We start from the raw sequence: 25,778 nt of genomic DNA, 5'->3' as shown, positions 1-25,778 counted from the left end.
CCCTGAGGAACTTGGGGAGGAAAAGGGATGTGGCTGGAGAACAGGCAAAGCCAGCTCACGGGCAGCAGGGCTTGTGTCATCCCCTCGTGACCGTTACCCCAGAGCAGGCTTCCCCCACCCCGCCCCCAGCAAGGATGCCCTGGCCTGTCCAAGTTCCCGCTACTTGACGTACTTCTGCCTGAGGTTGGACAAACAAGACTTCGCCCAGCTTCTTCCCGGAGACTCCCCTTTCTCAGCAGGCTCTAGGTTCTCAAGACTCTCAGCTGTGGGTGGGCCTCAGGAGAGGACAGGCCCCGGCCTCACCAACTGATCACTCAGGATTATGCAAACAGTGGCCTGAGCCGACCTTCAGCTAAGCCTTTGCGGAATATGCCTGGGAAGACGTGTGGGCCGCAGGCTGCTGTGGGCCGGGCCCAGCGGGTCGCACAGGTAAGGCAACTCGGTCCAAGAATCTGATCCACCGGAAGAATCCACAGGCTGCGGATGGTCCCGGCTCAGACAGCAGACGCATGACAGAGGTGGTGGGGGAGGTCAGAGCTTTTTATTGGGCAGGAGAGGCCGCGGGCCGGCCGGTCATCGGTAAAGGTAGTCGGCCTGGATGTTGGCAGCGATCTCGGCCTCCCACTTGTCCCCGTTGTTGAGCAGCTTCTCCTTGTTGTACAGCAGCTCCTCGTGCGTCTCCGTGGAGAACTCGAAGTTGGGGCCCTGCGGGCGCAAGGCAGGCGCAGTTGTGTCAGGCCCCTCCCAGGAGCTCCAGCCCCTCCTCCCCCGCCGCAGGGCCCCGCCCACCTCCACGATGGCGTCCACGGGGCAGGCCTCCTGGCAGAAGCCGCAGTAGATGCACTTGGTCATGTCGATGTCGTAGCGCGTGGTCCGGCGGCTGCCATCGGCCCGCGGCTCAGCCTCGATGGTGATGGCCTAGGCGGTGGCACAGGGGACTGTCACCTGCCAGCCACATGGCCCCTGGCACAGGATCCAGCCCCGCATGGGCCTACAGAGAGGCCCCTCTGTCGTCCACTCTCCATCCTCGTGGGCCTTTCCTGACTCCCCTCCTAAGAGGCCACCTGCCACAGCCATGACGCCGGCCTCTGCGTGCCTGCCTGAGCTGACACTCTCATATGCTATCTGCCATCACCTCCTGCCTGAGAATGCGAGTCCCACGAGGAGAGGGCTGCTGCCTGCCTGGCACACCAGGGCACCTGCAGCCCTGGGGGGTCTCACCCTGTAAATAATGCCCACTTTCTGCTGACTATATGTTGAACAACCCTCCCAACTACACCTAGTTATCTCCATTTAATGGATGAAAAAACTGAAGCTCAGAAAGGTGGAGTGCCTTCCCAAAGCCACCGAGTAAACAGACTCAAACACAGGTCCTTAACTCTCAGTTCCCGAGGGCAGCCTGGCACTGGTTGAAGGAAGGGGTGGCCCAGGGCTTCCCCAGAGGCGAGGACCTTCAAAGGGATGTGGCCATGGCCCTGAGATGTCCCCAGGAGTGTAAGGCCCACCACTCACAGTGGGACCTTGGGCTAATAGCCTCTCTCTTTGTGCCTCAGTTTCCTCCTCTATAAAAATGGGGATAATAACCTTGACCACCTAGAGCTGTTGCAGAGAGAGGTCATGAGCTTGGCACAGTACTGGTCTATGGTCGGCACTCACTGCCTGGATGCCACTGCTATTTCTCGGGGTGGGGGAGAGGGGGCTCCTACATGCTACAGAGACTGGGGACCACAAGGCCACAGCCCATGGGCTGCAGAACCTGGGATTGGTGCAGGAGCCGAGCCAGGACTCAGACGGGAGCTGTCCTGAGTCACAGAGACATGGCTGGAGCAACCGCTGGGAGGGGGACGCTGTGTGGACAGTCAGGACCCCTGTGCCTGCTGGGCACCTGCCGGGCACATGCACCACCCGAGCGTCCCCACTTTGTCTGTTTCTGCACCCATAAGCCGTGACTCTCAGCAGTCCATGCGGGACCCTCCGACAGAACCAAATGCCAGGGGCTCAAAGGAGCTGCTGCCAGGGGCAGCGAGTGCCCCGCTGTGGTCCGAGTCTCCCCGGGTCCGGCCCTCTGAAGGGCACATGTGTAGGCAGGGCTCCTAACACTGCTGCCGCCCATGTCAAAGTGGAGACCTTCAAGTGCAGCCTCGTGGCTCCAGCCTGGCTCTCACACTCACGACCAGACCCCCTAGGACAGGCCACAAGTGTATCTCATAGTCTGCTCAGGACTGGAAGCTTCCCTCCGTTGACTCACCACCTCTGAGTCGGCTCCGGCAACAAGGCCTCATGGTTCCTATCACGGGACAAGTGGCTCAGAGTGGGAGGGGACTTCCCTGGGGACACACACCCAGCAGGGAGTTGAGAAATGGGACCCAGGGCTGCCCACTTCTCTCTCTCTCTGCAGCAGACTGCGGCCTCCCCCTCCCAGCGGCCAGGGTCAGGGCGGCGGTCATCCAGGGTCAGGGCGTACCTGGGCTGGGCAGACGGCCTCACAGAGCTTGCAGGCGATGCAGCGCTCCTCCCCGGACGGGTAACGGCGCAGTGCGTGCTCCCCGCGGAAGCGCGGGCTCAGCGGGCCCTTCTCAAACGGGTAGTTGATGGTGGCAGGCTCGCGGAACAGGTAGCTCAGGGTCATGCCCAGGCCTGGGGGCAGCACAGGCACGGTGGGGGGGGCCCCTCCTCCCTCACACATCTCTATCCCCCCGAGCCCACCTCGAGCCTCCCGTCCCCCAGGCCCACCTCGGATGAGCTCGGTCCACAGCAGGGTCTGTGCTGCCCGGTCGGTCACCGACTTCATGTCCATCGAGGGCTCCCGCAGGTTCACATACTCTGCAGGGGAGGCGGGCAGAGAGGCCATGGCAGGGGCCACGCACAGGCCCTCTTCAAGGACTCCAGCTCAGGAAATGAGGCCCGGCCTCCCAGATGTAAGAGCTGGGTCCCTGGGGGGCTTGTTCATTCACCAAATACCCCTTGCCTCAGTAAGCAACCCTCGAGGCTGGCCTCCGGCCACGGGCAGTCCTGGCCTGCTTCTCCCTGCGCCTATGAGGCCATCCAGGCCTGGAGGGGATGCAGGTGGGGCTTGGGTGCTCGCGTCCTGAGGAGGAGGTACAGGCTCCCAGGGTTCACACCTGGCAGCCCCCTCCTTGTCCCACGTAGGGAGGGTCTGAGATCATATGTATAGCCACAGGGAAGGACCACCCCCCCACATGCCCTGCAATAACAGACCCCACCCCCATGAATCATTTTGATCACCCGCTTCATTTTACAGAGGGGAAACTGAGGCTCCGAGAGGGGGAGCCCCCAGCAAAGCCAGGAGGAGAACCCAGGCCTTCTCCCCTGCCCCTGGCAGGACCATGATCACCAAGCCTGAGGCTCGAGGCACCCCGGGACTCACTGTAGGTGGCTGCCACTGCGCTGCTGTGGAGGCCCCGGCCATTGGCATGCCCTGCAAGGAGAAGGGTTACACCGTGCAGATGTGACCTTGTGCCAGGAGGCTGGGCCCCCACACCCAGGAAGGGTACCCTTGGTCCTACCTGCACGTGCGGCCTGGGCCTGGGCCAGGGCCCGAAGCAACACGGGCATGGTCAGGCAGCGCATCTGTGGGGTGTGAAAAGAGAGGCAGGCACAGGTGGGTCCCAGACAGGTATGATCCTCCCCACATGAAACTCTAGCACGGCAGGCGCCCTGACCCTTGACCCCAGAGGCACTGTGGCATCTTGTCCCTTGCTCACCCTCATTCCTGTCACAGATGGCCTTCCTGTGCCCAGGAGCTGCCCCTCTCGGCCTCCAAACTGACCCAGGTAATACTGCCAACCGCCACCAGCACTTATTGAGAGCTCGCCGTGCCAGGCACAGTGCTAGGGGTCACAGATGAGACGCTCAGTCATGTTAAGTGACTTGCCCAAAGTCGCACACTGAGGGGGCGTTCGTGATGTGAACCCAGGCCAAACCCCGCCTTTTACACCTCCCAGCCTTCCCCTGCTGGAACCCCTTAAAGCCTTAAATAACCCTCAAGATCAAATTCCTCTCCCCCGCCCCCCGCATCAAGGTCCTTCTGGAACTGCCTCCCTGCCTGCCCAATGACCTTGGGTTTTCTCATCTGTGATAAGGGGGTCACGGGGATGGAGGGGGGCTCGAAGAGGCCACGTGTTTAGCCCAGAGCCTGGCACTTGGCCAGAGCCGCAAAGTGCCCTTCCCGTGACCTGAGATCTCTGGCGGGCCCATTTCTTTCGACCGCTGACTTCAGGGCTAGGTGCCCAACCCGGTTCCTTCCTTGACTTTCCTCCCGACCTCTGACCCCACGGAGCCGGCGGCGCATGCGCCCTGGAGGCCGCCAGCGTATCGGTCACCCCCGCCCCGACTGCACGCCCAAGGACACGGCGGCCGCGCGTGCTGAGCAGGCCGAGGTGAAACATGGGCGCGGAGCCGGCAGGGCCCACGGGGGCCGCACCCGCGCCCCCCGACGCCGCGCTGCCTAGACGCGGCTTTAAGGGCTGAGACCTCATCACCCACCTTGAAGTGCGGCCGCTCTGTCCGGTGCAGCGCGGCCCGTCCGCCGAGAGGCGGAGCCTGCCTCTCGGGACGCTGCCATTGGGCCGGCTGGCTTCGCCATTTCCGCGCTGACTCTCCATGGCGTGGTCTGATTGGCTGGTGGTGCAGCCGAGGGAGGCGGGATAAAAAAATTCTTCTTCCCGATTGGCTAAGAAAGCAGGCGCTGGAAGGGCGTAGGAGCCGGGACTCCCGAACCCTTAGGGGCGGGACATCCGAGGAGTGGTTTTAGGAGGCAGCTCACATCCAACCGGGCCCTCCGGGTAGAGGGAGACACGCTGCGCCCCAGCGGGGTACGGGCGATAACGGTGATTCCGCACCATAGCTGGGCTTTGGTAGGCTTTTGGACTTCCCTTGTGGCTCAGCTAGTAAAGAATCCGCCTGCAATGCGGGAGACCTGGGTTCGATCCCTGGGTTGGGAAGATCTCCTGGAGAAGGAAAAGGCTACCCACTCTAGTATTCTGGCCTGGAGAATTCCATGGACTATACATTCCATGGGGTCACAAAGAGTCGGACACGACTGATCGACTTTCGCTTTCACTTTGGAGCTCTCCAGGCTCCTCCGTCCATGGTATTCTGCAGGCAAGAATACTGGAGTGGGTCGCCATTCCCTTCTCCAGGGGATCTTCCCGACCCAGCGATCGAACCTGGGTCTCCCGCACTGCAGGCAGACGCTTTACCATAATAGCTGTGCTTGCCCTATGCCAAACCTCCACCCAGGCTGCTGCTGCTACTGCTAAGTCACTTCAGTCGTGTCCGACTCTGCGACCCCATAGACGGCAGCCCACCAGGCTCCCCCATCCCTGGGATTCTCCAGGCAAGAACATTGGAGTGGGTTGCTATTTCCTTCTCCAATGCATGACAGTGAAAAGTGAAAGTGAAGTCGCTCAGTCGTGCCCGACTCTTAGCGACCCCATGGACTGCAGCCTACCAGGCTCCTCCGTCCATGGTATTCTCCAGGCAAGAATACTGGAGTGGGTTGCCATTCCCTTCTCCAGGGGATCTTCCCGACCCAGCGATCGAACCTGGGTCTTCCGCACTGTAGGCAGACGCTTTACCATCATAGCTGTGCTTGCTGTATGCCAAACCTCCACCCAGGCAGCTTCACTTAATCCTCACCGCAACCCTGTGTGGAGGAACGATTTACGAATGGGAAAACTGAGACCCGGGCTTGTGCAGGAACTTGATCCAATCCTTGAGAGCTGCGCAATGCGGCCACCTCAACCGCTCCTGGATGTATACGACTTGGGAGCCCCATAACCCAAACAGCCACCAAACAAACCCATGTTTCCTCCCGGTGAGTTGTGTGGCAGAGGGAACTGGGAGGCTGCAGACACTGAGAAGACCCTTGAAGGCCGCCGGTGTCTTGGGGTCGGGGGCGGGGGGGGGGGGGGGGGGGGGGGGGGGAGGAGGCGGGGAGTGGAAGGTGGACAAGGAGGTCTTCCTGGAAGAGCTGACATCCAAGCAGAGAGCACGGAGGAGCTGGGCAGAACAAGAGGGCCAGAGGGCGCGCCCAGCTCGTGTGCGGAGGTCTCTAGAGGGGGACACATCAAGGGCATCAGAAGAGGACAAGGATGGGGACACGGGGGCGTGCGCAGGGCTGTGGCAGAACCTCCCAAGGAAGGTTTCCCATCCAGACTTGTGGGCCAAAGGGAGCCAATGAAGGGGTTCAGGCTGAGGGCTGGCATGGTCCAGTGGGCTTTGGGAATATACGTGGGTGCACTGAGAAGGGCTGGGCCTGGGGGAAGAGGGTAGGTGATGGATGGCCCTGGGCACAGCCTTCAGTGTGTGGATTGGGGAGGCCCGTGGCATCATCGAATCATCAGGAATTGCTGAAAGATGGGAGTTGGGCGGTAGAAGGGAGTGTCCAGCTGGAGGCCTGGGAGTTTGGCAGCTAAATGGGTGGGGACCGCTCCAGAGCACTGAGGTCCAGGAAGATGAGCAGGACAAGGAAGAGGGTGAGCCCAGGGTGGGACATGGAGAGGAGAGGGTGCCCAGGGCCAACCACTTGGGGGACAGGAGTGTGTTCAGAGCTCCTCAGGGCTCGAGCTGAAGGGAAGGAGAATCTACTGCGGGCATCTCATCAATCTTGCCTGGAGGGAGAGGTGGGGAGAGAGACAAGGGAGGCAGCCTTCCCCCGCCTGAATGAGGAGACAGGACGCTGGAGCTTCGAGTCAGCAATTAGGTTCCAAAATTTAATCCTCACAGTGATCTCAGGAGATATTGTTCGTCACCTCCTCTGTACACCAGAGAGGGGGACAAGCTCAGAGAGGGCAGGGATGACCCAGGTCACAGCAGGTCCACAGCAGGGCATGGATCAGATGCCAGGGCCCCTTCTGCACCCCTCCACAGAAAGAGGGGTCCCGAGTGCCCACAGCTGCCCGACTCCCCTGGAACATAGGTGGCCAGCCTGGGAGCCAGAGAACAGGTTACAGTTTCCCACGTGCCCACACCTTGGCCCATCCTGGTTGTGGGGCAGCTGAGGGCCTGAAAAGAGAAGCCTTGGGTGGGAGGAGGGCAAGCACTGGTCTGGACTGTGGCCTTGGCAGGTCTTTTGCCCCTGCGTCGTGGATCCCAGGTCCTGTCTCCCCCAGCTTCAGGTGGCCACGGCAGCGGAGGACTCATGGGCGTGGGCTGGAAGGGGACGCTCAGTGCCCCCGAGCCTGGGCTGGGCTCACAGCAGGGTGCAGCTGCAGCTGCGGGTCTCCAGGGCCATCAGCAGCACCCTCAGGTTGCGTGGAGTGTGGGGCGGGTAGCGGATGGCGTAGATCTTCTCCAGCCCTGGGGGGCGCAGCAGACAGGCGCGGTGGTGGGAGAAGGTGTCGAAGGAGAACTTGCCGTGGTAGTTGCCCATCCCGCTGCTGCCTGCAGAGGGACGAGGGGCATGCCAGTCAGGCCTCCAGGGGCCAGCCAAGGGGCGTCAGACACACCTGGGCTCTGCCGGTCACAGGGCATGACCTGAGTGGGCCGCTCACCCCCGAGCCTTGGTTTCCCCACATGTAAAGTGGGCTAATCATGAGATGCTATGGGTAAAGGGCTTAGCCCCACCTTGGCACCAGCACCCAGTCAAATAAATGTTGAGGACGCCAGGTCTGGGGCAAGATGGGTGGACAGTGGGTGAGTGGGTTCCAGGGGTTGGGGGAGGGAAGGATTGGGGGTTTGGGGTTAACAGTGCTCACCATAGAAAATAGACAACAAGGACCTACTGTAAAGCACAGGGAACTATATGCAATATCTTGTAATAACCTATAATGGAAAAGAATTGAAAACGTGTGTGTGTGTGTGTGTGTGTGTGTGTGTGAGTTGCTTAGTCATGTTTGACTACTCTTTGACTACTGCGACTCTTTGAGACCCCACGAACTGTAGCCCACCAGGCTTCTCTGTTCATGGAATTCTCCAGACAAGAATACTGGAGTGGATTGCCATTCCCTTCTCCAGAGGATCTTCCTGACCCAGGGATCGAACCCTAGTCTCCTGCATCGCAGGCAGATTCTTTATCATTTGAGCTACAGGGAAGTCCTGCGTGTGTGTGTAAAACTGAATTGCTGAAACCAACACATTATTGTAAATCAAATACACTTCAGTAAAAAAAAAAAGGGAGGCAAGATGGAAAGTAAAGAAAGCAACCCCCCAGTGGATTCTGGGGTGACTCCCTAGGTTTGAATCCCAGCTTTGAACTGGCAAGTGACTTTGCCTCGGTCTCCTCATGACATGGGGGGACAGTGGCACCACCTTCTAGGGTCGCAGGGACAAGTGTTCAGCCCCATAGATACAGCGAGTGCTATGTTGAGTCCACAATGTCTAGGTAGGAGACAGTCAAGGACCAGGCAGTAGGAAGTCCAGGGGATGCAGCCTGGTGGAAGCAGGGGCAGTCTGAGAGGGTTTCCTGGAGTGGGTGAGGCCTGAGGGATATGGTGTTGACCAGATAAAGTGGGCGTGTGGGGGCAGGAAGGCCCCAGACTGAGGGACAACTCGAGAGAGCATTGGAAGTGGGTGACCTGGATGTGCTGGGACTCAGGTCAAGCTCCGTGTGGCTGGGGCAGCAGCTAGGGAAACAGGAGAGGAGGCTGGAGCAGGATTCCACGGCCAGGCCAGGTAGGGCTGGCCTCCGGAAGCCAAGTCGGGGTCCTGTGGCTCCGTCAGAGGCTGGGAGCTATGCGGGGCTTCGTCAGGGGAGTAAGAGGACCAGGTTCCCCCACTGACAGACCCGCTCACTTCCCTGAGGAGGAGCGACTGGGACTGGAGGTAGGGAGCCAGGCGGGCTGGAGGCCAGGCTTCCAGAAGCGGGACAGCCCGTGCCCAGCCCTGGGAGGGCCTGGGATGACCAGGGCAGCCTGTCAGGCCCTGCTGGTCATTTACTCCAGTGCCCAGTGTGGGCCCTCTCATCCCCTGAAGAGAAGGTCGCTCAGAGAGGGGCCGTGGTGGCCCCACATCACACAGCCGTCGGCTTGCTGGGGCCAGCCTCAGAGGCCAGGACCTTGCAGCCGGCCTGGGGGCTGCTAGGGCCTGGTGGAGGGGGGAGCTGACAGCAGCCCCCCATCTCCATCATGGACCCAAGCAGCTGCGGGAGGGCTTGAAGGAGCCGCGAGTAGCCGCACGTGGCGTAGAGAGCACACCTGGGCCGCCCTGCACGCAATGCCAGGCCGGTCGGGGAGAAAAGCGGCAGCAAGCACCGTGGACGGACTTCACAGTGATGCTGAAAACAACATAAGCTGTGTCTGCGGGTCTGCCTGCGGACAGAAGTGCCAGGACCAGCGCGGAAGGTTCCACTACAGGCTCTGTGGAGGGGAGCGGGGCGAGGTGAGAGACGGCACCTACCCACTCCTCCGAAAGGCAGGCTGGCCAAGGTCAAGTGCATGAAGCCGTCGTTCCCACAGAAGCCCCCGCTGCTGGTCTGGGCCAGGACCCGCTTGACCACCTTGGGGGGAAGAAGCGGTGAGGCTGGTAAGAGAGCTGCGGGGGCTCTACCTGGCCCCTTCAGGGTCCCGGGGCCCATGGCAGGGTCTGAAGCCACCATGTGAGCTGAAGAGTAGCCTGCCACCCTCACATCAGCACTGGAGACGTGTGTCTTGAGCCTCCCTTGAGTGTGGTCCACGCAGGTGGCCACGGACACAGACTCAGGCTGGCAGGGGAGGCGGGAAACCCAGCCTCCTCCTGGGGACGTGGAGGGGCGGGCGATCAGGGAGATGCCCCAGGAGGGATGTGAGGTGCCTACTGGGTGTCCAGGAGGGCAGAAGTGAGTAGGAGGGACCCGCACCCACGCAGAGTGAAGGCCAGGTGGGGAGGCCTGCGGACTGCGCCACCGGGAGGACACTGAGATTTGTACTTTGGAAACATGAACTTGACCCCCGCTTGACTTAATGAAGGCCCTTCTTCGGTCTGTGGACAATAAAGAAAGATTCAGTTCAGTCGCTTAGTCGTGTCCGACTCTGCAGCCCCATGGACTGCAGCACACCAAGCTTCCCTGTCCATCACCAAGATGAGCAGACACTAAAGAGTTGCACAAAACCTTGGCTGTAGTTAGTTACAACATGTGACCCTCAGGTCACAGCTAGATCAGGGCCTCCTGCAGAGTGGACCCCCATCCTCAGGGTCAGAAAATCCCGTTGAGACCAGCAGTAAGGACAGCAGAAGGCGGAGCTGGGACCACCAGCGCTCAGTGAGGACCCAGGGCAGGGCACGCGGGGTGGGATGAGGGTTTGTGTCACCGCGTGTCCTGGAACAGCACCAGGCAGTCGGAAAAGCTTGAAAGCCGACTGGCCAGAGGACCCCCCCTCCCTGCTTCTAAACACCTGTGTAGCACTTTCTCTTTTGACTGCTCTGTGCAGCATGTGGAATCTTGGTTCCCCCACCAGGGAGTGAACCTCTGCTCCCTGCATTGGGAGCAGGTTTAACAGAACCTTAACTACTGGACACCCAGGGAAGTTCCTGTGTAGCATTTTCTAAAGTTAACATTATGGAGATAAACAAGGGCTCCTTGGAACAGCTGATTCTAGGGCCAGGCAGCTTGTAGACCCAGAAAGGAAGGAAGTGGTGGGAAAACCAAAGGATGGGCAGGTGTCTGGGACAGAGCAGCTCCCAGTGCCCAAAGGCCAGACAGGTCGAACGAAAATCAGGTGGTATTGGGGACAGGTTGAACAAGGAAACAAATCAGGTGGTATTGGGTTGTAACCCGGAAAATAAAGCAGATGCACTGGAGTCCGTGCTGATAAAAAGAGCCAGGCTTCCCTGGCGGGCCAGTGGTTAAGACTCCGTGCTTCCACTGCAGGAAGCGCAGGTTCAGTTCCTGGTCAGAGAACTAATATCGTACGTGCCACATGGCGCGGCCAAAAAGAAAAAAGGCACTGCTATAAAGAACCAAGCCAAGATTCCAGGTAGGATATGCAGATGTTCCCCTCCAGCAGGTAGAGCTTACTCTCACCCCATTGAAGGTAGGCTAGACTTAGTGACTTGCTCTCACAGAACAGAATAAGGAAAGGGAAAAATAGTCCTTGGTGGAGACCTGTGCCAGACCTAACCTTGGCCAGGGATGAAGGTTAACCTCACCAGTGATGCATGGATCCCATGGTCCCCTGAAGATGAGCAGAGATGGGCCCTTGGCCCTGTGGGCTTCTTTCATGAGAGAAACAGCTGACCACTGAGATGGGGGCATTCTGCAGGACAGATGGCCGGCACCCCGTAAGCTGAGAGATGGCCACAAGGGGACCAGAGGAGCCATGGCAACTAAATGCAGCTCGGGACCCTGGCCTGGATCCTGGGGTGGAAAGAAAAACTGGCAAAATCTGTCTAAAGTCTGGAGTGTGGTTGACAGCAATGTGCCAATGTCAGTTTCCTACTTTCGACCAACGTAAGGGGAGAAACTGGAGTATATGGGCCTTCCCTGGACTCTCTGCAACTTTTCTTTAAATCTAAAAATTAAAAGTTTATTTTAAAAAGGCCTTGCCAGGACTTCCCTGGTGGTCCAGAGGGGAAGACTCCGTGTTCCCAGTGAAGGAGGTCCGTCTTCCATCCCTGATTAGAGAACTAGATCCCACAGGCCTGGGCAACTACGAGTTCGCATGCCACAACTAAGACCTGACACAGCCTAAATAAATAAATAGAAATAAAAAGTGAAATTTAAAAAAGCATTGTCCAGGGGAATCCCCTGGAGGGTCAGTGGTTGGGACTCTGCGCTTCCACTGCAGGGGGCATGAGTTTGAGCCCTGATTGGGAACTAAGACTGCATGCTGCACGGCACTCCAGTGAAGGGGGTAGGGGTCAGGGGGAAGCATCGCCCAGTCCATGAGGGATCTCAGGAGTGTTGGGGGCGGGGGACGTGTGTCCTGAGCTGAAGATTGCTGGCCACACGCATGTGAGCCTCCCAAAGGGCCCCCAGGGAGGGGCAGGGGACCAGGGCTCACTCTTGGGTCTGCGTGTTCTGGTCATTCATCCCCCTTCAGTCATTTCATCCCATGTTGTGTGTGCCTTCCACGAGCCAAGCACCGAAGGCCACGATGATGCAGAACAAGAGAGGCCAGGGCTGACGTAGAGGGGATGCTGGACCCTAGAGGAGACCCTGGGGAGCTGCCTACTAAAGGCCCATGAGAACGTGGCCTAGATTGAAAGGCAGCAGGGCGGCCGTGCTGCCCCCAGGAGAAAGGAGAGAGACAGAGCCCAGCGTGCCACCTGTCAGTGCCCCTGAGGGACCAGGACCCCCTGCCCTCCTGCCAGGCCCATTGGTCCACTCTGGATCCTGGAGCCATCGCCCTCTGCTGACCCCACTCCAGTCTCTACTGCTGCCACCTGCCCCCGCCTGCATCCAGCCCCACCTGGCTGCTGTTGGAGAAGGCGTACAGGGCCAGGGGCTTCTCCCGACGGTTGATGAAGTCGATGGCCTGGCCCAGGCTCCTCACGTTCACGATGGGCAGGATGGGCCCGAAGATCTCCTCCTGCATCACCGGATCTGTCTCCTGCACGTCCACCAGCACCGTGGGGGCTGCCAGAGACAGGGGCCGGCTCAGCCCAGGGAAGGGGCCCTCTGGTGGGCGGGGCCTAAAGTGGGTGGGCCTCTGGTGGGCGGGCCCACAGGCTGTCAGGGCCCAGGGACCCGGATGTCCCAGTGACGGTACTCTCCCCGCAGCCCCCGGGAAGCGACCACGAGGGGCTCCCCAGCCTGACCGGGCTCGTGGGGCCCAGAGAATCACTCAGCCTTGGTCTCACAGTCAGAGGGTGCCCCGATCTTAGACCCCAGAGTCTGAGGCCCCAGGTCCCAGACTGTTAGACACTGTGAGTCGTTCGGCCCAGGAGACCAGGGTTCTTTGTTCACAGCAGAGCAGACGCTCAGGACGGGCTTTGGGAGCTGAGAACCGGAATCGTGGGCGCGTAGCACTAGGGGTCGTGTGGCCCGTGGAGCAGCGGATCGTGGGGCTGAAGTTGGGAAGCTGAGCCTAGAACTCTGGGGTCTGAGCTTGCAGAACTTGGGCCAGAGTGTGGAGTCGTGGGGTCGCGGGCTCAGACCCCAGCACCAGGAAACACCAGGGTCACGAAGTCATGGCACCAGGCTGGGCTGTAGCTGTGGGGTGGGGGGAGCCTCAGAGCCCAGACTCGGGGTCCAGCTGTGGCCCCCAGCGTGGAGGGGCCTTCGCTGGGGTGTGGATGGGGGTGGGGCACAATGGCAGGGAGGGCGGGGCTCACCGATGTAGAGATCGCTTTCGTCACTCTGGCCGCCAATGACCACGCGGCCGAAGCTCAGCAGGCCCCGGAGCCGCTGGAAATGCTTCTGGCTGATGATGCGGCCCAGGTTTGGGGACCTCTGGGGGTCGTCGCCATAGAAACGGGTGATGGCGCTCTGCAGGGCGGGCACCAGCCGTGCCTGCATCTCGGGGCTGCACAGGACATAGTCGGGGGCCACGCAGGTCTGGCCGGCGTTGAAACAGCGGAAGAAGGCCACCCGGTTGGCCACGGTCTGGGGGTCGCAGTTGTCATCTACGTAGCAGGGGTTCTTGCCTCCCAGCTCCAGTGTGATGGGCGTCAGGTGCTTGGCGGCGGCAGTCATGATGATCTTGCCAACTTGAGGGTTCCCTGGGCAAGGAAGGAAACCAGGGTGCCTCTCCATCACTTGACCAGGCGGGGCGGCCCCAGCCCAGGGCTGGGCACTCTCAAGGGGGTTCACTCCCTGTCCTGCACTTCCCTGGAGAGGCCTTTGAATGGGGTCTCACCTGGCCTTTCCTTGTCAGTTGCTGCTACACTGGGACCTTCCTCCCATCATCTTCCCCCTACCCCCGCCCTGACCAGCCCCACACAGTGGAAGGTCCCGGCTCCCTCACCTGACTTGCCCGCTTAGACATCCAGGAACACCCCCCCACACACACTACAATGTCCCCCGGCTGCTGACCCCAGGCTGGGACCTGCAGGGACTCTTTCTAACCCTCCCCTCTGCAGCCTCCCTTCTCTCCACTGGCCTCTGAAAATGACCCCTGTGGCCCAAGGTCAGCATCCCACTCCAGCTGGTCAATATCTGGGTCTCCCCTCTCTCTGACCTGATGCGGCAGCCCTGGCACCCTTCCCCCCAGGTCCCTGCCTCTTCTCTGTGTTGGTCTCCCTGGTCTCACAGTCCCCTCCTCCGCTCAGCCACCCCAACCACTCCTGATGCCCCCCAGGCCTTGAGACCCTCCTGCCCATGCCTGACCCAGGGTCCCATGCTGCCATTTGTGTTGTGATGACCGTGGTCTTTCTCCCCAGCCACCACGGCCCGAGGGAGCCCGAAGCCCAGTCACCTCTCTGGTCTCACTTCCTCCTGCTTCCCTGTCCTTGGTCCCCTCTATCCAGGCCCCCTCACCCCCCGGGTGCTCTCCCCTGACCACAGCTCCTCCCTCAGGGCCTCCTGTCTTTGTCAAACACCTCCCTGACTATGAGGTCATCCTAACCAACCCTGCCATGTGCCTTCCCACCTCTGCCCTGATCAACTTGGAATGGGCTCCATGACAACGCGGGAGACCTAGCCCTGCTTCATCCCAGGGCCTGGCTGTGGCGGGCTCGGACTGCGCTCTAGTAAATGTTCACTGAGTGAGCAAGTGAGCGAGAGAGTGCATGCTGCCAGGCCGCATGCTGTGACAGAGGCTTTCATGCATCCATTTATCCTTAAGACAGGCCTGTGACTTGGGGATGGCCCCTGTCCCACTGATAAGGAAACTGAGGCCTGGGCAAGTCAGGAGATGTGGCAGAGTGCCTTCTGATAGTTCATCAGCCCCTGCACAGACTGCCTCGGGGGCCTGACCTGGACATTGGCCTCTGGGGTCTGCCTGCCTTGCCTCTGCACCCTCGGTCCTAAGGGGCCAGGGCTCAAAGCCCATTGATCTTCGGGGTGTGGCAGTGGAGGGTGAGTGGAGGGTGGGTGGTGGGCCCCCCCCAGCTGCTTCCTCCTGGTATTCCCCCTTGCCCCAGGAATCTGGAGGAACAGCTGAGAACCCTGCCTCTGCTCTCCCCCCGCCACCCCCCCGCCATCTCCTTCCCTGTCTGTTACAGTGGCGGCTGGCAGGTCTTGTCCTGGGCAGGGTCTGGGGAGGAGAGAGGCCGAGACAGCCTCCCCGGCCAGGGATGAGGTGTGCCATGGGGGAGGCAGGTCTGGCTTCTCTCCTCCAGGGCCTGGCCCGCTGACATGGCTGTTTGCCTCCTCCACCCTTTCTTCTCTTCTGGAAATTTTGTCCTGGTCACCTGAAGCTAGGTGGTGTCTGGGCCCCATGGGCACATGCCAGGGTGATGGCAGGTGACCTATGGAGGCAAAATCCAGCCTGCCCCAACCCTGGCTAGTGAGGTGGGCACTGCATCTCTTTGTCACCCAAGTCTCCAGACCCTCGTCCGTCCAGCCTTCCAGAAGGGCTGTGGGGTGGTGAGGGAGTGCCTGGCATAGCCGAAGCTCACTCAGCAAGGGCAGATGCTGTGACGTGTGAAACTGTGATCAGTGGAGAGGCCTGTTCCCTGGGACGGGGTCCAGCTCCCCAAGGGTCCCCAGGGGTCCAGGGCCACTCTCCAGGCTGCTTGTCCTGGAGCCGAGCGCACCCCCCAGCGCTCACCCCCGTGTGCTCCCTGGCTAGCTGTCTACCTCTGTCCTCTGAGCCTCTCTCCAGCAGCTGGGGACTAGGCCCGGAGTGTGGGGCTGGCCTCAGGCCTCTTGCCCCTCCCATCCTGGGCACTCCCCCGACCTGCCCCTGCAGCTGGCCCCTCACCTGTGAAGAAGATGTAGTCGAACTTGTGCTCCAGCAGCCGCCCCGTCTCCTGGGGCCCGCCCAGCACCACGGCAAAGCAGCTCTGCAAGGGGGGATGGACAAACGCAGGCTCCCTCTGGGGTCCCAGCCTGAGAGCCGAGGGGGCTGCCTGCCTGCCTGGGGCCGCTCCCCCCTTGCCTGGCCTGACCCAGCGGTGCCAGGGCTCCAGGCGGGCTGGGTGGGGAGCGGGGAGCCCTCCAGGGGCACTGGGCAGGGCAGTGCCAGCCCAGAACGTGTGAGGTTGGGGGGCCTGGCAGAGTTGGGGTGGGGACTGAGGCCAGGGTGACCAGAGACAGGCAGGGAGCCCCTGGGGACAGGCCCCACCCTCTGTTTCACGCAGAGGGGAACAGAGAAGCCGGTGACCTGGCCAAGGCCACACAACCCAGAGGAGGTCAGGACTCAGGTCCGCCCCGGGCCCAGGGGGCTGGCCTGGCCCTGCTCGGCCCCAGTGTGGTTGCCCGGTCTGCACCGGGCCCGGCTCACCTGGTCCAGGTATCGGGGCAGCACCTCGGCCAGGACCTTCTCAGTGCTCTTGCTGATCTCGGAAGGTTTCAGCACCACGCAGTTCCCTGTGGGGAGGGTGGGGTGGGGCAGGGAGAGGGCGGGGCCGTGTGTAGCCACGCCCCATCTCCATTCGTCCTCACACACCAGCAGGGCAGGAGCCCACCTCACTCCCTCTCCAGGTGAAGAGTACAGCTCGGCTAGGAGAGGTGCGGTCCCAGCCCCAAATCCTCACACATGGAAACCAGGCCATCTTAGCCACCTGGTGCCAGCCCCCCCAACTCCTCCCTGGCTTTGGGGGTGGCTGTGAAGCCATGAGGCTGGGAGGGGATGGGCAGGGGGCGGGAAGGCAGAGGGTCCCTCTCACCTGCTGCGAGGGCACCCACCAGGGGCCCCAGGCTCAGGTTCAGAGGGTAGTTCCAGGGAGACAGGATGAGCACCAGGCCGAAGGGCTCCTTCCGGATGAAGGCCGAGTCCAGCTGCGTGGCCTGGGCCAGGGCCAGCATGGTGGAGAACAGTGAGGGGCTGAGACCCCAGCCCCTCAGCCACCCTCCACCCAGAGAGGTCTCCTGACCCCAGCGTCACTCACCAGGTTCTTGGACACTTTCTCATCCTTCATCCAGGCCCTCAGGTTCCTAAGGGCCAAGTTAATCTCGTTCTGGCTGATGCTGATTTCAGACAGCTCTGCCTCAAAGGCTGACTGCAGGGTAGGTGGGGGGGAAAGGGCACGGTCAGGACTGGGGTCAGGGACCCAGGATCCGCAGGTGGCCGGAGCCCTGGAGAGGGCTGGAGCCCTGGGAAGGGGAAAGCCTGTCTTAATGACTCGTCCACTCATTCATTTATTCGCTCCACGTTCACTGAATGCTTGCAGTGTGTGGGTCCCATTCCCGTGCTGGGGATGTAGCAGTGATGGAGCAGGCAGAAGACCTGCCCCACGGAGCTGACATTGTGGTGGGGGTGGGGGGCGCACAGTGCACGTGATGATGAGAATACTGACTCCTCCATTAGGATGTGACAGGTGCAATAGAAGGATGAGACAGGTTTTCAGGGTGTGTGTGTCTCTTTGCTCTATTTCACACAAGGTGGTCAGTACCATCCTCTGGGATGGCATGACATTTGAACAGTGAAGAAAGAAAGGAAGGGCGCCCATAGATACCTGGAGGCAGGATATTCCAAGCTGAGGGTGTGGCATGTGCAAAGGCCCTGAGGCAGTGCAGGCTTTGCTCTCTTCCTGGTTAGCAAGCAGGAGGGTAGGTGAGGTGATGGGGCCTAGCCACTGGGGTGAGGGCTGTTGAGCACAGCAGGGACAGGATCTACCTCAAGTTTGAACAGGACTGTCCGTGTGGCCCCTGTGGCCTGCTTTTGTGGATGTCAGTCTGCAGCAGACACTGAGGACAGGTATCTCTGGATAATTGCCATCAGTCCCCATAGCCCAGGGGCCAAGGGCAGATTTCAAGGGCAGGAGTCAGAAAGAGGCAAAAGTCAATAGGGACACTGTCCTGATCTCTGCCAGCTGGTGTGCCTGCCCCACCCTCATGAGGGAGGAGGGACCCAGCTTGTGGGCTGGAGGCAACTGGAGGCCCATCTCTCGGGACTCCAGAGCCAGGCTGTCCTCATTCCTGAGACTCCGCTGTTACAGTGAGAGTGCCTTCCTGCCAGAGGTGAGGGTGATGGGCCCAGGGGTGCCAGAGCTGAGCCTTGAGCGGGAAGGGACCCTGGAGGAGGAAGCCCTGTCCACCAGCCGGCTTCAGGCACGCCTTCAACTGTGTCTGTGTTTACAGGCCCAGTGAGATCTCCTGTGACCTGCGTGAGGTTTGGGCCTGTTTAAGGGGCTTCTCTGGTGGCTCAGATGGTAAAGAATCCACCTGCAATGCAGGAGACCCGGGTTCAATCCCTGGGTTGGGAAGATCCCCTAGAGGAGGGCATGGCAACCCACTCCAGTACTCTTGCCTAGAGAATCCCATGAAGAGAGGAGCCTGGTGGGCTACAGTCCATGGGGTTGCAAATAGATGGACACGACTGAGCGACCAACATTTTCACTCTTTTCAAGGGATGATCTGGACCCCATTGAATGCCATGGAAGAGTAGGCTGTGTTCAGCAGGGGCTGTGTGCCCTCAGGCAAGAACATGCCCTCTCTCAGTCACCTCTGAGGGTGACTGGGTGTGACCACCGGTACCTGGAAGGGGGGTGTGACCACCTGTACCTGGAAGGGCTGCTGGAGGTTAAGTGGGAGGATTCGTGCAGGGCAGACAGGGCAGATGCTGCCTGCTGGGAGGGTGGGAACAGGGTTGGCCGAGACCAGAAGGAGGGACAGATCGGATTTCCTGCGCTGCTGCTCCCTTCATGGAGCCCTGGCTCTGGAAGCCTTGAGGGTTGGAGGCGGGAGGTGAAATCTGAGCTGCAGGGAGAAGAGGGACCAGATAGACCATCGGGTCAGGTGTCACAGAGACAGACAGGCCAGGCCAGCAGGTGCAGGGCAGAGGCTCCGTGGGGGTGCAAGCTCCTAGGGAGCCCAATAAACCAGGGCAGGGGATGGGAGTCCCCTCTGTCCTGGATCAGGTCCAGTGAGGGACACTCCACACAAGGAGGCAAAGCCAGGCCCCTTGGATGTCAGAGAGCCAAGGAGAGGATGCTCTGGCACCATGGTTTCATAAATGGGACAACAGATGATTCCAGAAAAAGCTGATGAGGGAGCCCGGCTGTAGTCCCGGAGCATGGTGATAAATAGAAGGTTTGAGGACACTAAGAAAGGGGCTAGGCATCACCAGGAGGCCACATCCTGAGGATAAGTCCTTGTGTCCAGCTTTTGTTGTCCCTATGGAATGAGGGTGCCCTGATCCATGACCTCAGATGCCATGAAACCCCATAGTCTCCGAGTTCAGGCCTGCTCTGGAGCCAGGGTGGACACCCGGCTGGGTGTCTGCAAATCAGGTGGGTCCCAAGGAGGCTGCAGAGGCACCCCCAGGTCTGCCAGGGCTAAGCTCTCTCCCACGAACTGGGTGGAGCCAGCAGGCCCAGCAGAACGGAAAAGATGGCCGGAGGGCAGTAAGGGATGACTCAAGGGTTCCCTGGAGGGTTCTGCTCATGGGCTCAGGAGGGTTGAAGAAGAGCTCGGTGCTCAGCATGAGCCAATGTGGGACTGCTGCAGCCCCCTGGGGACAGCGGCCCACATGCACCTTGGGCCTGTCCTGGTGTGAAGTCTCAGAATAGCACCTGACCAGCTGGCAAACAGTCACAGCCTTGGAGGGCTATTGGTGGTGAAGGGCAGGGGGGCACCAATGTCCAGGGGTGAGTCTGGACTCTGTGGCTTTGTGGCAAGCACAGGGATGTTTTGTCTAAAGAAAAACCCCGGGGACAGCTGTCTTGGGGCAGCGGCAGCCACATGGGTGGGCCCTACTGGCTGAGAGGGTGGGAGGCTGATTACAAGGAAGGATATTTCTTGGGGTCCTGTCAAGGCTACTGCTGGAAACGGCAGGGACTGAGCCCCAGCCGTCCAGGATTTGGACAGAGGCCATGATGCCCACAGTACCTGGTGAAGCCGGTGTCCCCCCAACACACGCGGCCTTAGGGGTGCGACCCTCCTCTCCGGACCTCACCCCTCGTGTGTCTCCACCTCTTGCCCTCCCCTCCAGCTACGCCAGCCTCCTTGCCGCTCCTACACCACAAAACCAACAAGCACCTCCTGCCTCAGGGCCTTTGCGCATGTTGGGCCCTCTGCCATTTCCCTCCTTGTCCCTGGGACCCTTCTCCCTCCCCCTTCACACATCACCATCTCCAGGAAACCTCCCGTGACCCCCACATACGAAACAGCACCCTGACCCTGGCCCGCTCTCACCCCCTTCACACTGGGAGTGTCTCTCCATGGTATTCATCACCACCCAACATGCTTTGTATTTATTTACTGTCTAATTGTGTCTCTCCCTGGGAGGCCAGCTCCCTGGACTTGGTTTTATTTGTTGTATCCCCAGAGCCTAGAACAGGACCTGGCACATAGTAAGTGTTCAATAAATAGCAGTGGAGTGGGAGAATTCCCTGGCGGTCCAGTGGTTAGGACTCGGCGCTTTCACTGCTAAGGGCGCAGGTTCAATTCCCTGTCGGGAGACTAAAATCCCGAAAGCTGTTCGTGTGCGTGCGTGTGTGTGTGCATGCTAAGTCGCAGTCCGAGTCTTTGTAACCCCACGAACTGTAGGTCACCAGACTTCTCTGTCTGTGGAATTCTTCAGGCAAGAATACACGGGAGTGGGTTGCCGTACCCTCCTCCAGGGGGGTCTTCCCGACCCAGGGATCAAACCTGTGTCTCTTATGTCTCCTGCATTGGTTGGTGGGTTCTTTTCCACTAGCACCACCTGGGAAGCCCCAAATAGCAGTGGAGTGGAGGTAGAAATGAGCCACCAGATGATGCAGAAGAGTGGGTTCTGGAGCAGGAAAGGAGGTGGGCGTGATGGCTTTTAGTTCCCCTTTGTGGAGGATGCAGCTGTCTCCCTCCTCCCCACCCCTGCCCCCTTCCCTGCAACCCCCCTCCCCTCACCCCTGCCCTCCTCCCCCCACCCCGCCCCCCACCCACCTTGTGCAGGTCCTGAGCCAGCGCCTCCTGCAGAAGCTGCTTGTTCTCTTGCAGAAAGCGGCTCAGGCCCTTCAGCTGGGTGGCCCGGAACTCAGCCGGCCGTGTGCGCCCTGAGACAAAGGCCTCCCGCAGCCGCTGCAGGGTGTCTACGAAGGGGTCCATCCTGCCAGGCAGGGGGCAGCATGGGTCGGGGTGCCCTCATCTCCGTGGCCCCCTCCCTGGCCCCTGCCCGCACCCAGGTGGGCCCACGGACACTCCCTCGGGGACTCACACGTAATCCCAGGGACCCGGGCTGCCCACCTACACGCACACACACCACACACATGTACACACAGGACACACTTAGACACCCACTGACAGAACTACAGATCACGCCCCTCGGCCAATGGGCAGGAGGGCCCTGGACCCCAGGGCAGTCACGGGCCCAGGCCTGGGCTGGGTGACAGCTACTCCACAACCCCTAAGGGCGAGCAGGCGGCCAGGGGACCACGGGTCTTCCTGCTGCAGGGAAACGAGCCCTAAGCCACAGCCCCCACCCTGTTCCGCACCCCTCCCAGAGACGGCAGCCCTGAGCCCAGCAAGCCTGAGTGGAGCAACCGGGGGAAGAGTGGCCACCAACGGCCGCTGCAGCCACCTTGTTGGGACATTCCCAATGCAGAATGCGCTGCCACCCCCGGTCCCCAGGCAGGGGACCCTGCCCAGGGAGGCCGGGCTGGTGGGCAGTGGCTCAGAGGCCGGGTGACAGGACCCCTCTGCCTGTGGCCCAGCTCCGCAGCAAGATGGGGAAGGAAGAGCTCGCCTCCCACAGGTGCCGTGGCCCACCCCCACTCTGCAGCCACGGTGCAGGAGGAACAGGGAGTGGGGGTGGCAAGCGGTGAGGGGCAGCCCGGCCCGTGTGCTGGCATCAGCCTGGGCCGGCAGGCTGGGTAGGGGCCCTGGCATTCCCCGGGGCCCCCGCCTGTTTACCTGAAGCTCACGAGAGGAGCGCTCTGACGCACTCGGCCCTCGGCCTGGTGCCAAGGACCCATGGGGACCCTTTCCTCCTTCCCTTCTGACTCCCTTCCTTCAGGTCTCTGCTTGGCTGATGCCTCCTTCAGGCAGCCCACCGTGATTACTTCCTTATACATTCTCACAGTGGTCCCGCAACCATGCTCCCCACCATACTGCGTGTGTGTGAGTTGCTCAGTCGTGTCCAACTCTTTGTGATTCCCATGGACTGTAGCCCACCAGACTCCTCTGTCCATGGACTGTTGCAGGCAAGAACACTGGAGTGGGTGGCCATTTCCTTCTCCAGGGGATCTTCCCCACCCCAGGATCAAACCCGGGTCTCCTGCGTTGTGGGCAGATTCTCCACCACCTGAGCCACCAGGGAGGCCCACACAGTGTTGTACTTCGTGGTAAGTACTGGTTTTCTCTGCCCAATTCTCTGTCCCTACCCCCCCCCTCCATCCCTCTCCTCTCCCGCTAGACTGGGAGGCAGGGCCCCACTCTGCCTTCTTAGCTCGTCATTTGGGTCTTTGTGCTCCCCATCTGTTAAGGTCTCCCTTCCACCTACCAGCTGACACGGTTGTTGTTTTTTATCAAGGATGAGACCCTGGCGGCCAGTTCAGGGCCCAGGGTGTGGCATCAGTGCCCCCAGGGGTGCCAGCTACTGTTAAGTGGCCACTGCTGCTGCAGCCCTAAGCTTTCTGGAGGGCTCCATGACCGCCAGGGCCAAGCTGCTCCAGCCGACAGGATGGCCTGGCCCGATGGACACCATGCCGAGAGCCCGACGGGAGCCCTGAGCTGTCCCCACGCGTGATGGAGGCCAGACTGAGCCCACAGGCCTCCTGCTGCAATCAGGAGAAAGAGGGCAGTGGTCTGGGCACAGGGCGGGCTCCATATCCCCCAGAGAGGGTGACGGTGCCCCAGAGCAGGGACATTGTCAGGGCCGCTCTCAGCCCCAGGCTCACCCTCCGCTCCGACCCTCCTCCTGGGAAGAGGGCATACTGGCCAGAGGCCCAGGAGCCCAGAGCCTTGAGGACCCCCCGGGCTGCCTTGTGAGCTCAAACCCTGACCCAGCCTCTTCTGGCTGTGTGACCTTGGGCAAGTCACTTGTCTTCTCACTGCCTCAGTTTCCGCATCTGTAAAATAGGGATGCCGATAGCACTTGCTCTGGAGAGGGAAACGGCAACCCACTCCAGTATTCTCGTCTGGGAAATGCCATGGACAGAGGAGCCTGGCGGGCTACAGTCCGTGGAGTCACAAAGAGCTGGACACAACTGAGCGACTAAACCACCACCACCAGTAACACTTGCTAAATTCTGGAGGATTAAATGACATATCACCCCGGGAAGCAGTGGCCGTTGCCCGCATAGTTAATGGTCAGCTGTGGTTATTGTTACCAAGTGCTCGACAAATATTTATCCCTGTTCCCTCCCCCCGCCCCCTCTCACCTTTAGATTCCTGCTGATGGATGCTGAGTGCAAACCACACCTGCCCCCCTCCCTCCTCCGCAGGGTTCCTTTCCTGAGTCTCCGCAGAACCCACAAAAATGAGAGGCATCTCGCTTGAAGGGAGCATGAGGGGCGGGGAGCTCTGCGGGGGTGGAGGTCTGGTTGGAACATTCCAGCAGCCTCTCCAGGCAACACTGAGGCAAACTCACACAATAGTGCCCCCTGCAATTTGGTCAGGACCGAGTCCCCCCCTGGGGGGGCCTGCTGGGGACCGGGGAGCTTGACTCAACCCACGTGAGCAGGTGAGCCAAGGCTACCTGTGGGGCCTGGGGCCTGAGCGGACCCTGGGCCTGTGACCTCACAAGGGAGCCGAGCAGCTGCTGTGAACACACGTGCACAGGTTCCTGCACTGGGGGGTCTGGGGGCCCTGAGCTCACCTCCCTGGGAGCTGTTAAGTCATTTGATGTGACAAGGGACGGCTTGTTTCCCGGGGGCCCCGGGACCTTCCCTCAAGGCCAGGGGCCTGGGGATGCACTAGAAAGAATGATGACCAGGCGCTGACGCTGCAGGTACTGTGTCGGCAGCGGGGGCACCAGCCATGGGTACAGCGTGGTGTTCGGATGGTGTCCCTGAAGGAAGCTGAGGCCCGGGGCCCGTGGCGTCGAGACACTGACAGGCAGGGTGGGCACTCAGGTCTGCCGCCTCCAAAGCAGCATCGGGAAGCCGCTGCTGCCCAGGCCCCGCCCCTGCGCCCTGCCTGGTCCTGATGATGAGCTACCTCCTAGGCCCCACCCCTATCCACCTTCTTGTGCTTTTTGCCTCGGTTTCCCCATTTACACCACAGTCCCTCTAAAAGCATGCTCCCAGTATGCCATGTCAGGGGCCCAAGGACCTGGGTCCAAATACTAGGTTATCAGCTCGGGCCTTGGGCAGGTGGCTTGGCCTCCCTGTGGCTCGCTTTTCCCATTTGTGAAATGGGCACGATGCCTGTGTCTATCCTGTGGTGCTGGGAAGCGATTGGTGCTGGGCTGAGCCCCGTGAGTGCTCATGAGGATGGTTCCCGATGATTGCTATTCAGATAAGACTGCAAAGGACGGCTGTGCTGAGAGGGCTGAGGGGAGATCCTGGGGTGGGAACCCAAGGAAACCTTGGCCCAGCATGGAAACCCGGGAGGCAAGGACATCAACTTGGGACCCCGTGGGGGCAGGGAAGCTGAGCTGGCAAGAGCAACAGAGGTGACCTTGGTGGTCTGAGGGCCTGGGAAGCCCCTTGACTGTCAGGTGGAGGTCACAGGCCTGCCTCGAAAGTCCCACAGGCCCCAATACTCTAGAGTGTCTAATCTGGCCTCACCCCTGGGGCCGTGTAGCCCTAACTTGGATTTTCCCAAGGTCTCCTGCAGTCTGGGCAGCAGCCCCCTCCCTTCCGTGGGGGCCATGGGGAGCTGGGGACCAACCCTTGGCCGTGGGCCAAGCCAAACCCAGCCCCGCCGCATGGAGAGGCTGTGCCGGTGGCTGGACTCCCTGAGGTCCATCTGATAACAGCTTCTCTGCGAGGCCGGGAGGGAGGGCCCCGGCTGACCTTTCTTCCTGGACGTTGGCTGGGTCCATTCCCAAGAATGTGATCGCTCAGAACCACTCACGGTGAACCCCGCCCCAGCAGTGGGTACGCGTGGCCGATGCCCAGGAAATGTGTTGGCAGATAGATGCTTGATGCCGCACCCGCTTCACCCCAGGGACAGGGGTGTATTCCTTCCTGGGGCAGCTGGTCCAGAGCTGGGGCCCCTGGCTCCCTCAGTAACCCCAGCCCAGCTCAGACTCAGTATGGGTGCTGGCTGGCCTCAGGGACCCTCGGCTTCTCTCTTTCATCTCTGAGGTTGGGGTGAAGGGAAGTCCCTTCCTCCTCCTTCTTTCTCCCCAGGTGGGCATAGCAGCTCTGAGAAGACAAAGCTAGCTTCTGCCTGCAACCGTGAGGGGTCAGGCCTGCCCTGACCCAGAGCAGCCAGAGTCTCGACAGCAGCCCAGAGGCCCTGCACCAGCCCGCCAGCAGGCCCCGGCCCTGACCACTGGTCGCTGCATCCCCAGCCGCCACGGAGTACCATACCTGAGGCCCTGCCCAGCTGCCCGTCTTCCTGGTCAGCCGCGCTCTGCTCAGCTGCCTGCCCTGCCGTTATGAAATGTCCAGGGCTGGGCCGGCCCCTGGGGTGGGGCTGCCCTGGCCTCGTGCCTGACTGACTCCGGGCTAGCCGGAGGCCGCAGGCTGAGATTTCATCAGCACTTCCCTCCGTGTGGGGGGGGCCTCTAGGTCCTTCCCTGGACCACGAAAGAGGGCCAGGGCCCAGAGAAGGCCAACACCAGGCCAGCGTCACACAGCAGGCCTCGAGGGAGCTCTGAGCTGAGGGTCCATCCCGAGGCCTTGGTGGGAAGGGTCCCAGGCCCGGCTAGAGGAGGAGAGTCCAGGCAGTGGAATTCCGGTGTGGATGGGGGCTGCGGCCT

At 60.9% G+C, this 25,778-nt stretch overlaps 2 protein-coding genes across 3 annotated transcripts; both read right to left on the bottom strand.

Moving 5' to 3' along the window:
• Nucleotides 1-522: 522 nt before the first annotated feature.
• Nucleotides 523-4,567, bottom strand: NDUFS8 (NADH:ubiquinone oxidoreductase core subunit S8). Of its 2 annotated transcripts, XM_052662041.1 has the most exons (8): nucleotides 4,507-4,557; nucleotides 3,726-3,851; nucleotides 3,528-3,591; nucleotides 3,389-3,439; nucleotides 2,734-2,823; nucleotides 2,465-2,637; nucleotides 790-918; nucleotides 523-705 (listed from the first exon to the last, which is right to left on the bottom strand). In XM_052662041.1, exons 2-8 carry the CDS (start codon nucleotides 3,729-3,731, stop codon nucleotides 574-576), a joined length of 645 nt encoding a protein of 214 aa, XP_052518001.1. In that variant the 5' UTR covers nucleotides 3,732-3,851; nucleotides 4,507-4,557; the 3' UTR covers nucleotides 523-573. The 2 variants fall into 2 exon arrangements, with proteins under 2 accessions (XP_052518001.1, XP_052518002.1); XM_052662042.1 differs by lacking the exon at nucleotides 3,726-3,851 and having other exon boundaries at nucleotides 4,507-4,567.
• Nucleotides 4,568-6,718: 2,151 nt separating this feature from the next.
• ALDH3B1 (aldehyde dehydrogenase 3 family member B1) lies at nucleotides 6,719-25,456 on the bottom strand. The gene is made up of 10 exons (XM_052662008.1): nucleotides 25,387-25,456; nucleotides 20,852-21,014; nucleotides 16,876-16,986; nucleotides 16,654-16,774; nucleotides 16,269-16,354; nucleotides 15,747-15,828; nucleotides 13,216-13,602; nucleotides 12,351-12,517; nucleotides 9,361-9,460; nucleotides 6,719-7,407 (listed from the first exon to the last, which is right to left on the bottom strand). Exons 2-10 carry the CDS (start codon nucleotides 21,011-21,013, stop codon nucleotides 7,217-7,219), a joined length of 1,407 nt encoding a protein of 468 aa, XP_052517968.1. The 5' UTR covers nucleotide 21,014; nucleotides 25,387-25,456; the 3' UTR covers nucleotides 6,719-7,216.
• Between the last annotated feature and the right edge of the window lie 322 nt (nucleotides 25,457-25,778).

The sequence above is a fragment of the Budorcas taxicolor genome, chromosome 25 (genome assembly GCF_023091745.1).
Source record: "Budorcas taxicolor isolate Tak-1 chromosome 25, Takin1.1, whole genome shotgun sequence".
Lineage (NCBI taxonomy): Eukaryota > Metazoa > Chordata > Mammalia > Artiodactyla > Bovidae > Budorcas > Budorcas taxicolor.
Note: the sequence above shows the minus strand (reverse complement) of the source record. Positions and strands in the feature narration are given on the sequence as shown.